The 14,978-nt window shown below is 42.5% G+C and overlaps 2 protein-coding genes across 4 annotated transcripts in view; one reads left to right on the top strand and one right to left on the bottom strand.

The window, feature by feature from the left end:
* LOC111232469 (ETS-related transcription factor Elf-1-like) overlaps positions 1–3,405 on the top strand; it is a 38,754-nt gene extending 35,349 nt beyond the window's left edge. For all 3 annotated transcript variants that reach the window (XM_022760006.1, XM_022760007.1, XM_022760005.1), the window contains one exon: positions 243–3,405. In XM_022760006.1, the coding sequence (XP_022615727.1) occupies positions 243–1,056 (814 nt within the window). In that variant the 3' untranslated portion in view covers positions 1,057–3,405. The remainder of the gene's footprint in view (positions 1–242) is intronic.
* A 2,480-nt stretch (positions 3,406–5,885) lies between these two features.
* Positions 5,886–14,978, bottom strand: part of tnmd (tenomodulin) — a 49,389-nt gene continuing 40,296 nt past the window's right edge. Inside the window, exons 5-7 of the mRNA XM_022760258.1 lie at positions 14,271–14,433; positions 12,499–12,593; positions 5,886–8,387 (exon numbers count right to left, since the gene is read on the bottom strand). Of these exons, the coding sequence (XP_022615979.1) occupies positions 8,178–8,387; positions 12,499–12,593; positions 14,271–14,433 (468 nt within the window). The 3' untranslated portion in view covers positions 5,886–8,177. The remainder of the gene's footprint in view (positions 8,388–12,498; positions 12,594–14,270; positions 14,434–14,978) is intronic.

The following is a 14,978-nucleotide window of genomic DNA, read 5'->3' as shown; positions in this document are numbered from 1 at the left end:
AATCAAGGAGAATAATGATTTCTGCGGTGCAGCTGACAATGCCATTTGTAATATTAATAAGGGCATTAGTTCTGCTGTTTAGGATCATAGCTGTGCACCGGGTAACTCCCTCAACAGGGTTCCATTATAAAATAATCCTTGTCTATATTTACAAAGATGCAAGCTGAATATTCAGTTACAACAGCTCTGTCAGGGAAGACGAAGAAACACCAGCACATATTTAGTTAATCTTGTCTTTTCAGGACCATCACTGCTCCTGCGTCACTTCCTATGGTCCTGACATCTTCCGGCTCTCTTCAGTCTGTTCCCCTCACCACTGTTCTGGCCAACGGGGACTCCAACCACTCCCCCTCTCCCCAGGTTATTCTCCACACCATGCCCTCCACCACAGCAGGTGGTAAAGATGTGCTCACCATCCAAACGGCCTCTTTAGCAGGTGGAGCCAATAGCCTGCAGGATGGCCTCCCGCAGCAGCTCCTGGTCACCAGTCTGGGCTCCTCCACTGTCTCCTCCTCCACCACTTCCTCCTGCACTTCCCCTCCAGGAGTCATTAGTTCCACCGCTTCCAACCTCAACAGTCTCCCCCGCCTGGTCGCCATCAACACCACCTGCGGCCAGACCATGGTGGCACAGCAGCCCGGCACCGTAATTGCCACCGTGCTCAAATCCAGCGATCTCTCAGGGCTGCAGGTCAAAGAGGAGTTGCTGGACCCCAGCTACTTCCAGTCGATGGTGAACGGTGATCCATCACTGACGGCACATACGTTTGAGAAGGAAGAAATGGAGGTAGGGGAGGCAGAGCTGCAGTATAGGACTGTGATTATTGATACCAGTCAAAGTCAGGGCCAGGAGCCTGCAAGTGAAACTATAATTAATGGACATTCCTCCCAGAGTAGCAGCCCTGGTGAGGGCCTGACTCCTGTGGAGGAACTGGAAGTGCGTGGGGAGATGTCCCTGCAGCCGGAGCAGGGAATCAAAGGCCTGCAGGAGCTGCCGCTGTCTGTCCAGCTGCCTGCAAACTTTATCCAGATAAAGACAGAGCCTGCAGAGGCCTAGACTCTCTTGCGCACAAGCTGAACCAAAAACAACAATTCTATCCATTTTGCCCACAGACTTGATGTTTTCTTTTCTTACCACAGTGATCTGATCAGAAGCGAGGGATCTTGCAGCGTTATGCTCTTAAAGGTTGCTCAGGTCAGCCTCAGGATTTATTGTTTACTCACATATTTTGTGACCATGTGCCTAATTTTAAAAATCAAAGTTTAGTGTTGAGTTTTTTTCTAAGAAACTTCAGATTAGAGATTATAATCTGTAGACATGAACCCCAACACACACAGATACAGATACACTTAAACAGAGACACGGATATCACTCACATTCACACAAACCACCCCCCCCTCCCTCCCCAGGAGAACAGCCATCGGATAAACCAGGGATTCTGTCTACCAAATGTGCCAGTTAGTAGTTTTCTTACTTTACATCTCACTGGACTTGTATGTTTAAAGAGGAGAATGCAACGGACCAAAACCGGGGGACTGAATGCCAAATGGTGCAATGATATCAGACTTCTGAGAGCATGCAGAGTGACTGTGGGTGTTTTTTGTTCCCATGGATGACAGGTGGATGTTGTGTCATGGTGTCCAATGTGGAGAAAAAAACACACACCTCAGAGTTTAATGAAGAGTGCCTTACAGGAAGTTCAAACAGCTCAAGACTCTTTCTTGGAAACGTTGGGGGGAAAAAGATGAAAAACGGACTAAATGGCTTTTCAGACTGTCAGACTTTTAAGAACTTATTACTCATTTATTTTCATATAAACAAAAGGTATGCATTTGCTCTCTATTACTCCTAGCCTTAAAACACTGTGTTACTATGGAAATGGGCATTTTCTGTCCACCAAGGACAGTCCAACATCAACTATTTGTATAGAGCTGCAGACTGGAGGCACAGTAAGATTGAAAGGCAAAAATGGAGAGAAAGAGAGAGTACGCAGGATAAAATAGATTTTATCAGCCTCTTCTTCAGAGGCTCCAACCTTTTAAACCCTGTTTATATGAAATGGAATATATATGAATATATATATACATATATATATACATATAATATACAATTGAGATTCAATTTTAAGGCCGCAGCGAATTTATTTATTTTGTGAATTTCTAAATTCTGTATAAAAATGACACATTTGTCTTCTATTTACATGTGTAAACATGAGGGAAAATACAAAGAATATGAACGTTAATACAAGGATGCATATTTGTTTGTTTTTTTGTTTTTTTTTGTTTGTTTTTTTTTTGTAAGACCAACTTTTATCATTTGTATAGCTTTCCATATAATCAACTTTGCTGTTTTCTTGATTTTTGGACCCCAGTGCTCAATGCATCATCATTATTTCACTGTTATATTCTCTTATTGTAGATAGCCTCTGTTGTGTTTCTGATTTAAACATGTTCTGAATGTGCTTTTTGTTTCCCCCTGTCAGCGGACATACCTCTTTACCCTTTTCAACAGTCGAGCAGTCGAGGCTACGCATTTACAAACATGATGTTCTGTTTAATTCATAAAGTGTCAGATGTATCAATCAATATGTCTTTGAAATCATATCTGAAGTGTCTAGTTATTTGGTACAAAGACATACGAGTGCTGTTCTTTTCTCATTTCATCTTTTCTCTTCCTCTCCTCACCTCTCCCTTCATCTCCTCGGCTCTTGTCTCTTCTCTCCTCTCTTGTCTCGTTTCCTCCCCTTTCATCGTACCTCCTCTCCTCTCTCGTGTGTTCTTGTCTCCTTTCTTCTCTCCTCCTCCTCTGCTGCTCTCGGGTCAGTCGAGTCTGTGCCTTCTTTATTTGCTGTCCCATTTTGTTAAGGACACCCCAGGCCAGCCAGCCAGGCCATCCGATTGGCCCCCTCGGCCCTGCTGGGGATGAAGCCATATTGATCCTGAGTGGTATCAAAGCTAAATTGGTTGTATTTTCCACCCGGACTGTAGCTGCAGAGTGAGGACATTCAGACACACTGACCTCCATCTGCACTGGCACCGAAGGACAGGAGTTAAATGCTGCTTCACAACCCCACATCAGCCAAAGGGCTCTGATTCTGCAAAGACACTCTGAATGTATACTTATTTTTTGACAATCAATAATTACACTGGGTTACATTTGCATTGAAATCTGTCAATCCTTGAGAGGGAATCTGCTGCTTTTTTTTTCTTATACATTCTTATATCTGCCCTGCCTTTTCCTTAAATCACTGTTGTCTATGAGATGTTGAGGTATGTCCACTGCTCATGTTTTGTTGCTTCTTTTGTCTCGGGTTGTCAATGGCCTCCCTTATGCTAAATTGCTAAATATAGAATAGATTTTTAAGAAAAAGTCAATGTACTAATTAAAAACAAAATCTTCACTGAAGACCTTCTTTATTTGTTGTTTTGTTGCAGATAAAGTGGTTTTGAAATTGTGTGAGGATAACAGACAAAATGCCATAGAAGACATTTTGGAAAAATTAAATGTCAATTTAAATAGAAAGAAATTAAGTCAATTAATTTCTACTGTCGCAATAATGAAACCATTGTGTCGTGTTGTTGAGCTGTTGCGGCTCTGGGAGACATTCGACCACATGGCATCTGAAGAGAGAGAAAAAGTAGGAAACTGGAATGAAGCCACTATCAGGCCAGAGACTGATTGGACTGTACTTAAGAGCAGTGCTTCTCCAGTTGCTGTGGGTGGATGAATACATGTGACATCCACCAGAACTGACTGACTGACTACGGCCGAGTTTGTCGCCACAGCTCGCTGGGAGACAAGAGTATGTGCGTATGTTTAGGCAGCGGTTGGCGAGTGGAAGGGTTAGGCTGCCCTTGGATTGGTTCTGTTAAAGCATATGTTATGTTGATGTGTGTGTGTGTGTGTGCGCGCTGGGGGTGGGTGCACTGGCTTGGATTGACTGTGTGTGTGTGTGTGTGTGTGTGTTTCTGTGTTCAGGGTCAAGGAGTGGGGTGGTGGTGTTGAGGAAGCTGTCTGGCAGCAGGGCTTGCCTACTGTGCCTAGTTCTGTCTACACCCACACACTGCACAGCTGTGTACCACACACTTGCCATAGGTTTCATACACACGCACGCACGCATGCACACACGCATGCACACACAGAAAAACCAGGCATAAGCGCACCCACAACCAGCACTCAAACTTTCTTCACTCCAGCAAATATCTTCCTGAGCCTTTTGCAGATGGGAAAATGGTTTGAATTGAGTCTGAAATCATTGCACAAGCCTCTCATTCAGCAACACACAATCCTCCATTACATCTAAACAGACCCTTAGCTTTTCTGTTCAGCGGTTCATCGATCGGCTGCCATATGGTAAGCGCAGGTTGTTATGGATTACTAAAATAATGAAAGGCTACTAACAGCTGTTACGACTGTGCTATTCCTTTGGTTAGTGAGTCAGAGACCCTGAAGATGGAGCAGGAGCCGGGTCCTGGGAGAGCAGGACTATTTCTGTGTCGCCTGCAGCCACTGACACAGCGCGAGTGTTTACTGCTGTGCCATGCTGCCTCTCACAGTGGGAGCAGTTGAAGGATGACGGCTGACATTATTGTGCCTCCAGCCTGTAGCAGGAACAGTACAGGGAGAGCTTATTTAACCATCAGGTCACCAGACTGACTGCAACATTACAGAGAAAAGGGAGTTGATAACTGCAGTCTCATGGCCATTGCAGCTTTATGCTGGATGTTAACTTGACAACCTGCAGCCAAGGTTACATTTAAATAGACCACTTTAAAATTTGCTGTCTTTCTGAAAGATTCAAAAGTAAATGCATTTAAGGACAGAGGGTGTAGAGTGGTTTTAAAATGTAAAAAGAATGGTGACAAAAGAACGTCTGGTTTGATATTGCAGCAGTACACCTCTCTACACACAAGATGGCACTGGTAATACACGTGTCCTCAGCTGAGCCTCAGCCTCAGTCTGGGTTGCAGAGAACTATTTCTTCAGGTCACTAATCTAAATACAGACACTCCTCATACATTGGTTTTCACTCTCCTCTGCCCCAGAATAGCAACTCATGGATCTAAATGAAATAGCGATTATTTGAAATGAAAATAAGCAGCTGGGAGTGAAGTTTCCTTGTATTTTTGTTAAGTAACAAATGGAATTAATTCACTTGTGAGCAGTGATAGCGGCCATTCCTCAGGCCAGGTAGGCGAAATCCTTTGGACTGCGCTAACCTGGTTGATGCTCTGTATCTCTGTTTATCCTGCAGAGCAGTCGATCTTGTTTCCTCTCATCGTCAAAACAGTGATAAACAAACAAGTGCTGGAGGGGGAGTTTCCTAGACAGTGTAAAATGCATGAGAAAGATTGTGCAGGGCTTCATTTGAAATGATATATTCCTTCATTCTGTCTACAAGGGAGGGGCTCAGTCACAGACTCAGATGTGCTTCATATCTAATGTAGACAGTATTGAACCGCTTCATACATGGTAGGAATGCAAATGAATCTCTTCTTATGTGGATGTATGGGTTTTAAAAAGCCATGCATCAATAATGAGAGATCCTGTATTTTTGAGTAGTTCAGGGTTTTGCATTTTCAGAAGAAGAAAAAAAAAAAATTCCCTGACTTGGTCTTGTTTTCCTATCCTCTCCACATGTTTGCAGCAGCCTTTAAGTTCAAACACTAAAGATTCTTTAAATCAGCTAATTTGCTAAACATCACATTATTTACATCAGAAGATGCTGAATATTTAAAAAGAAACCCATGAATATTGTATGCCAAAAACTGTAGATTTTTTTCCTGTAGATTAGTCCCAACTTGTTTCCTCAAGATGCGTTCAATGACCTGTAGATTTGTGTACCGGATACCAAGATGTGGATGCTCTTTTTTTTTTACCATGCAACAACCGGAGTGTGATCAATTTCTATTGTTGCTCTGACACATGTGCAGCTGCAGTGTCACCATCCAGCGTCTTTCTGGGTCTCCTCCATGATGATTTTTAATTGTGAGACGCCTCTACTTTTAAAGTTTGACTTTCATGGTTAATATTGGACTTCTGTCCCAACAGGCATGAGGAGCTCTCAGGGAGCCAGCTGTAATATCTGTATCAGCCTCTCCAGTCAGGGTGAGCCATCCCTTTTCAGAACGACTCTCAGGGCTTCCATGGCAATTTACTCTCACGACTACACAAGAGTCCTCAGAGTCCGCAGAGACTTCGCCAGATAGACAACTAACAACTAACAGCATCTTACGAAAAAATAACACTTTATACAATTTCCCGACGTTGTGAGTGCGGAGGCTCAACAACAACAGCAGCTGAATGCATTCTTTTTAATAAACACTCAATGATTTGATGCGATAAGCGGGAAAATAGTGGGAAATGAATTATATAAACTCTGATTTTATGAACTTTTTAGAACAGCCTCAGGGGCTTTGCAGTACACTTGTCAGTTTATTTGAAGTATGTTTGCAATTATTGCATTTGTTAACTCATGCCACTATTTTTTACTTGACATGTTGCTTTAGGCCATTGACATTATTGATTTAAAAATAAGATGGTTGCAGTCTGAACTCCATTTATGAACATATCCATAAAACATTTACATACAGTAATATGTTTCCCCTTCTTTTTCACAAAATCCATTTCGCTGCCAAATATTACTGATATTACTGACATTACTATCACACTGAGCCAACATGAGTCAACGTCCAGATTTACATAGCAGGCATGATACTTTCATATCACCGTAAACAAAGATTTATTATGCATTAGATACTTAAGACAGCCTCAGGTTATTAAATGGAAACAATGAAAGCCTATATATCTTTTCCTTGTCAAGACTCTTTTTAATTTGATACTAAATGTTTCTGCTAATGAGCAATGGGACTAATGGAGAATAGAGAAGATCTGTCTATTCATTGCGTGAGTCAGATTCAAACATTTCACACTAACACCCTGGGGCGTTAAGTTTCTCTCAAGGAAATGTTATTGTTTTGTATGATAGGACAACTGAGATTATTCATACAATGAAATTTTAATTGGAAAAAAATCAGGAAAGAGAAAGAAAACACAAGACTTCAAAGCAAAGTGTGACAGGAGCGCTCCATTTTTGTCTCTCTGTTTAACTTCTGAATATCTCGCATAGCTCGAATACTCTCGGGCATTTATGCACCTTGTTATTCTGATGACAGAACATCAATTACAAATGCCTATCGCGCTTGCTTATCTGTTAGTTACAGATGAGAGTTGTTTCAGCTCGACAGATTGAAATGTGGTGTTACAGATTAAAATCGCCTCGGCAGAGGAGAGTCTGTTTGAACTGGAGCACTATTTAAAGCGTTCTGTGGACTGCAACAACAGTGAACACAATGGAGGATAACACAACAGTGAGTGCATCACAAAAGCCAGCTGAGGTCTGTGCATCTTTAATTATACTGTACCTCCTTAGTTTGACATGATACCAAAAACTGAGAATAATTCTTATAATACAAGCTTCAGCAAGTTACTATTATTATCTGTTTTTTTCTTTGTCTTGTTTTTTTTTGCCTGTTTTCCTGGTTTTGTCTTGAAGTTGCATATAGCTTTCTTCTAGTGTGTATGTGTAATATCATATTTCATATCTGATGTCTCATGGTGTCGTAGTTTATTTTAGTTTTGGGTGAGCATCAAGGAAGGGCTGTGTGACTTAAGCAAATTTGTATATTGTGTCACTGTGACACTTATAGGGACAGGTTTGTCTGATACTTATATAAGCAAGAAAAACAAAACACTACAGTACATGAAGAACAATTCCTTTGAACCTATAAAGTAGAATAAATGAAGCACAACAAAGTAAGGACAGACAGTACTCAAGTATTTTTTTTTTTCTTAGGGCACATTAGTTTCTGGTGACATCTTTCAAACTAAATTGCACCAATTTAACAGGGTCAAATAGCAAGAAAACCAAACAGGTGGATAAGCAAAGAAAATTAAACAGTTGTAAATGATTAGTGACTTTTAAGAAACAATCTCAACACTTTAAATGCCATTTAGACTGTTTAGAATGGCTAATACTCAATGGGCTGAATTGGATAATAATTATGTGTGTAATTGGCTGCTTTGGTCTCACACCGGGTCTGGAATATTTATCAAAAGGAGAATTTGCACCTACAACGACATCAACAGTTTGAATCCCAGACAGACGCACACTGTCCTCAGATCCTCCCCAGCATACGGGCGATCCACCAGTTGCATGGCATGACGACCTGACAGATGACCCGGCCTCCTTGGTAGTAGTATGGCCACGGGTTGAAGCCACCCAGGGGCTCGAAGTAGCGACGGCAGAAGCGGTAACCACGGCGACAGTGCTGGCAGCAGTAGCCGCGGTCATCCAGACGGTTATCCAGCTCAATTCCAACGTCTCTCTGCAGAGGACACAGGAGTGGGCAGGCGTTACAATCGCACACATGACAAATGTCAGTCCTCCCAAGGCAAGGGCAGGAGACGAGGAGGAGGAGGAAGAGGAGCGGACGGCGTGAATTGATGAGCCTGCTTTGGCTGTAGGTCAGCAGAATATATGTAAAACCCAAACAAGAGTGAAAAAATCAGGAGTGATGATGAAAATGCAAAGTTGTGTCCTGCATGATGACTGTGGCAAAGAGATCAAGATAGCGTTGAGAATGAGCGAGCTTGATTTAAGCTCCAGGAGCATAAAACATGATATAATACCCTTGACCTTTCTATTATACCGGAGGTAGCACGACTGCTGGCTGCACAGTGCGCCATCTCTGAATCCAGCATTCACAGCCTCTCCTCCAGAGCTGTCTTCAATCAAAGAAACTCTAACGTTGGTAGTTACCAGCATAATTACACTATTTCTTTCATCTCTGACCTCTTAACTCCCTCGACCGAAGCCCACACTCTGCACCAAAATGGCTGCCCCTCCTCCAATAGAGCATTCAAATTACAGCTCCCCACGTCTTGGCGCCCTCCTCCTGACCTTGACTTTAAGTGCATGGCACATTCCTAAAGCAATTAGCAGAGTAATGATCGCCTAACAAGGATTCTTTCATTTGCTCTTGCTGGCTGCCTCTGAATTTATAGAGGGGCCAAATGAAACCCAAACGAAAGGTAAATTGGGTAGAATTAATGGCCCTTGGATTTTTCCATTGTGCTGGCTGGTTCATGCCCTCGTAGACTCACGGGGGCTGAGTGCCATGCCTTTGATCAAGAGCAACTCCAAATGGGGTTCGGAGAAGTGCCACTTAACTCACCGCGCGAGTTGAGGCAGCAACTGCCCTCAGTATGCATTTGACCACATTTCAATCTCTTTTAGTAAATGAATCCTCGGAGACAATCCTGCGCTGTCTCGTTAAACTGCTCGGATCCAGGAGACGACGGCCTGCGCTGACTTCACATTCAGAACAAACTGGCATAATTCTCTGCAAGCGCTTACAATAACTGAGCTACATGCAACAGTGCAGAACAAAACACATCCACTGTTGGGAGTAGAAAATGTGCGGGAATTGTTTAAGGAATTGTTTAAGGACAGGACCCACAGGAACACATGGCTGAGCCCCTCTAGTCCCCTGCTACATTTAGTATGGGAATTAGGGGTTTTCTTCCATCTACTGTATAAGTCAGTGCAGTCAATTACAGTGGTTTTACACACACTTTATTTTAATCCATCAAGCATGACTTATAAAAAAGTAACCCATGCATTTGATGTTATGATAAATTGAGTAAAATTACACACTCATGAGACATACTTATAACACATAGAAAGGGTGGGACAGATGATATCTAGGATAGCTGGGTTTTGATTTATTACTATGACAAGCACAGGTAGGCTGCTAATGATTTATTGTTTCAGTCAAGTTTCAGGTCATCAGCTTCCAGGCAACAATCTGTTATGGAAACAACACGAAAGCTGTCAATGGACCAACGATAATCTTATCTGCTCCTCACAGCCCAAACTGGGATGTTACGAAATCTGGGGCTCCGGCTCGGAAAATGAAGGAAATATTTTATTCAAATGACGTCGTGTTTATCAAAACAAACAGCCAATGGGCAGCGTTGTACCTTAAAGACAATTAATCAGAGCTATCCTTTTAAAACGGAGGGTACATATTAATCACTCTGGCTTTGAGTTGCCGTCTCTAGTGGGATGCTGCAGTGATAAGAATGGTTCACCTTGGGAAATCTGAGGCAGTCACTCGCAAACAAGCAGCATTAATGAAGAGTAAAAGCCATTACCCCCGTGCTGCATCTGATTTCATCACACACTCAGGCTCACGTATACACATGCAAACACACAGTCGCCCACGCGCAGACACCTCCGTGCATAATATGAGGCGCTGGATATGAATGAGTCTGCAAAGTAGAAAACTGCATCAGTCATTCAATAAGATGTAACGAATCAAAGCACGACTCCTCTAATCTCCACACTTGTTGGTGTTATTTCACACACGCTGATCACCGCTTTTCATGAGCTTGAGCTCATGCCTGGATGTGTTATTAAATCTCATAGCAGAGCTCATCACATTCATTCTGGCATCCAAACAGTAGCGATAACATTTCTGTTTCATACCCTGCTTTGTATTCAGAAAAGGGGTTTTCCATGTAGACACACAGGCCAGTGTAACATATGAAATGCTTTGCTGCATGTCCTGATCTCAGATTTTCATCTCACTGTGCTCTGCAGTGAGCTGGAATGACAATGAAATTGGATGTAATTGAATAAGGAGATAGTCATGTATTTCAGTAAACTCTGCTGGTTTACCAAAGTGATAAGGAGCTTTAGCTTCAGTGTAGAGATTCCTCTGGAGGCACCAACAGCTCGTGCGTTCAAAGATTTGAATTCCTTCAGCTTTTTGCACCTCTGTTATGCATGAACAGCCACCTAGCCTGACCCTGAACATGTCTCTCAGAGGTTTGTGAGGATGGTCCAAGTTTAACACACAATACAAACACTTGTGTGCAGGCAGAAGCACACACCAAACACGTTTACATGTGTATGTGTGCGAGGTCGATTCATTCTGGAAGTCTATCCATGCTGTATGGGTCAAGGACAGTGGTACCATCCTTTCAGCCTTGTCAGATGGTAGTTATTCAGTTTAAAATTTCCAGGGCCACCTCTGACACGACAGCTGTGGCAAAGGTCAGCTTCATATATCTGTCAGCATTTATTCTGTCAGCGAGTATTCTGCTTTACATGTGTGCGTCGTATGGAAAGGTGCGACTGAAATTCAGACTTATGAAATGCAGATGAAGTGAATGCATATTTTTAATGTGTCTACGTGTGTGTGTGAGTATGATAGATGAAAGGATGTAGGCAGACAGAGAAATAGTGTGATTAGCAGACTGTGTATGATTTGTGTCTGCGTGCACATTTACATGAGCTCTGGATGAAGCAAAAAAGAAAAAAGAAGGTTTGGCTAACACATGTGGCATCCTACTGGCATGAGCAAGAGTTCAGACTCCCAATTACAGGCTGCTGCCTGCCCTCTGCTTGGCCACAAAAGCCTTTGTTATCACCGGACCCACAAACAGAGCCTGGATGTGCTGCTGGAATGGATTGCAGTGGTATGCATTACTCAGCTGATAGAGGCAGAGCGTTTCAAAAGGAGAGCCGAGTTTTTCATCCCCTGGTATGTTTTAATTGCATTGCGCTGCATCTCCTGCCGCAGACGATGAGGGAGAAGACAGAGGAGCTGAGGGGAAATTGAAGAGTTGAGCGGGAGGTGTTTCTGGGACGTGCCTGATAAATGTCAACATTATAGGACGTCTCATTTCTCTGCATGTCTCCCACCGTTTGTCACAGCTCTGAGGAACAGACCGAGCCTGACTCATTATCCTTGAATTTAGCTTTAGTGGCTATTCACCTGTAAGTGCTGAATGTGTGTGTGTGTGCGTGTGTGCGTGTGTGTGGGATGTCTTTGCACCTGTGCATGTTCCTGGTATCTTTAGTGTGCAACTGCTGCTTTTCTGTATGGTTATGAGTGCATAACTCCCGTGTAATATACTGCTTTATGTGATTTTCCCTCAGTCTCAGGGATAATTAATCATACAATATTGAGTGGTTTACATGCAGTACACCAAAATATGCCACCAGGCCTTTCCATTCATTTCATATGCTTTGATAATTATAGCATTATATATAAATGTAACTTATCTGTGCAGCAATGAGTGACCTTGAGAGTGTGCCTTTGTACAGTGCTTTCCACTGCCTTAGAAAAAAGGAAGTGAAAAAGGCACTAACGGGAGCTGTGAGGCACAAGTTGCTGCCTTTGAAAGGCTGGATATTCCTCTCAATTAATGGAGAGACATTAAGGGAGTCTTCAATGAACTGGCCTTACTTAAATAGATATATAGAGCAATTGCTATGCCCTCTGGTGCACAGAGTCAGTTTTAACATCAATTAGTGAGCGATTTATATGCAGAAAGAGTCGTGGCAGAGCTGGAGCTGATTGAAGTCGCTCTACTGTATCTCATGGTGTGGTCCCCGGGTGACGCGGTGCAGAGGGTCCCACTTACATAGTCGTTGACGGCGACGTGGTCCTCGACGTCACGGGTGAAACGCTGACCTGTGACCTCTGCGTCGGGTGTGTCCACGTTTCCCTCCTCCGCATCTGAACACACAGAGAGGAGATGTTTATGTACTTACGACTGTTTTTCTGTTGTTTGATGTAAAATGAGAAAGCTCTTAGATTAAATTTTGGCTTGTACATTCTATTTTCCCAGTGGCTTGATGCTAATTACTACCATTCAGGAGGAATACTGAATTCAGTCCAAGCTTTTTCATGCCTCTGTCAAAGAATGGAGTTGTTGCTGTTGTGATACTTACACACAAATCATTTTCCACAGATCCTAATTAGTAAAGCCTACAAGTCATTTTGAGAAAGAATGAATGACTGAATCTAACTAAGCACATTTGCTCAAGTACTGTATTTAAGTACAATTTTTAACAACTTACTTTACCTGAAACTGAGATATGCCTCTACCCACTTCATGTCAGAGAGAAACATTTTACTTTTTATTCCACTACATTTATCTGATGACTGGAGTAGATTAACATTTCATATATTGCACGCACTGCAAGAATCTTCATCTTAGCAAGACATTTTATATTATTTAAACCTAAAAGTGTTATTTTTTTCTTAAAGCACGTGAAAAACACTGACAACTCAACGTCGTTCTTGGTTCTAAAGCCCAACACTTATCATCATCTTTTAAGTTGATATGAATAACTTATCAGCAAACAGTCTTTTATTCACACATCCAGCAGCTATGTAGCAACATTATCATCCATCATGTGTCTAAACACCTGGTGAATGGGAGTCTAATCTTCACTTTGTTTTAGCTCTTGTTTTGGTCTCTACCAGCTCCTGAGGGAAACGTCTGGCTCTTAAGCTGTTAAATGCTCCACTATGTTCACCAGCTGACTGTGTCTGTCTGCTGTTTGGTGCTATGCAGGCAGTGCACAGTGGGTTTTTACAGGGTTTTTTTTTTTTTTTTTGCTGAAAACAGCTGCCTAGTGCAGCCAAAAGTGATGCTATGAAATCATTGAGTGAACAAAGCATTAAAGTTGCAGGCCCGACAGCTAAACAGTGGGCTGAAACTGACTATAAAGCTCCATAAAGCTGAGGGGAGCTGTAGATTCAGGTGATAATTCTCTGTAGGTTCATCACTATGAGTGACCTCTTTCACCCGGTTTTTACATGTGAGACACTATGACTATAAAAATTATCAATTGCAGCTGCTTTAAGAAATAGTTTGAATAGAGTCCCACTTACATACATTTAGGATTCAGTAGCTAATTAATTTATACTTAGTGTGGTGGATATTGTTTTGCAGTGCAAACAACAATATAATCATTATGTTAAGTAGTTAAAATCAACTCCACCTTAACTAGTTTACATGTTAATGAACTGGTGATAATAATGCAATTTACATTCTGAAAGAGGCTGTTTTGCAGTAACGCGTAGTTAACTATACTTTAAATACAATTTATTGATAATATTTCAGTGCTTTCACTGAAGTAAAATGTGAATGAAGTATTTTTACAATTAGTAATAAAAGTACAAATATTGATACTTCTACCCACGTAAATGATCGTAATGCTTCTTGCACCACTGACCATCAGTCTCTCAACTTTCCAGACACGCAGAGGGTAGCCTGGGCTGGATGCTCATATGGTTTGGAAAATGATGCAACCTCTAAGGACCTACATATGGCCAGTGGGGGATGCCCTCCAGTGAGAGAGTTAATAGTCTGCATTTAGAGGCATTGATGCCCCCTGCTCTCACCACTCAGGGGGGAGGGATGAATCCAGTGGATGGGCAGCTCCTGGCAAATCTCCCAGATCTTGGAGTCAAGGAGGAAGGCTGGATTAACGATGGGCTCCTCCGCAGGAATCCACACTTGGGAGTCCTCCACCTTCATGTCCATGGCCTCAGTCTCATCCACCTGCTAGAAAACACCACACACACACACACACACACACACACACACACACACACACACACACACACACACACACACACACACACACACACACACACACACAAACACACATTATGCACACAAACACACATTATGCACACAAACACACATTATGCACACATATAATATAGCATGTCAGAGCTTGCTAAGATGCCCAGCCCCCACACAAAGTACAGTCTTGCATTTGCACTCTCCTCCCTTGAGCCACGCAGCAGCTCCTGCCTCATCGTTTTATCTATCACCTTCCTGTGAGAGGGCGGCAACTTCCTGACTCCCACTGCCCTGACTCCCTCTTCTTTCTCTCTCTCACCCTCTTCTCAAGCCTCCGGCATGCTCTTTCTATTATACTTCATTGAAATTCACAGACAGTGATGATTTGACTTTTAAATGACTTTAGAAGTGGTCTTCATTACTCTGAATGTGGCTGCAATATCATTTAATGTGACAGACACAATAAAGCCTTGCATTCTCCTCCCTCCTCTCCCCTTCACACCCCCAACCCCCCACCCCCC

Source organism: Seriola dumerili, unplaced genomic scaffold (assembly GCF_002260705.1).
Source record: "Seriola dumerili isolate Sdu_G_001 unplaced genomic scaffold, Sdu_1.0 BDQW01000331.1, whole genome shotgun sequence".
Taxonomy (NCBI): Eukaryota; Metazoa; Chordata; class Actinopteri; order Carangiformes; family Carangidae; genus Seriola; species Seriola dumerili.
The sequence above is the reverse complement of the archived record's forward strand: the minus strand, read 5'-3'. Positions and strand labels throughout refer to the sequence as shown.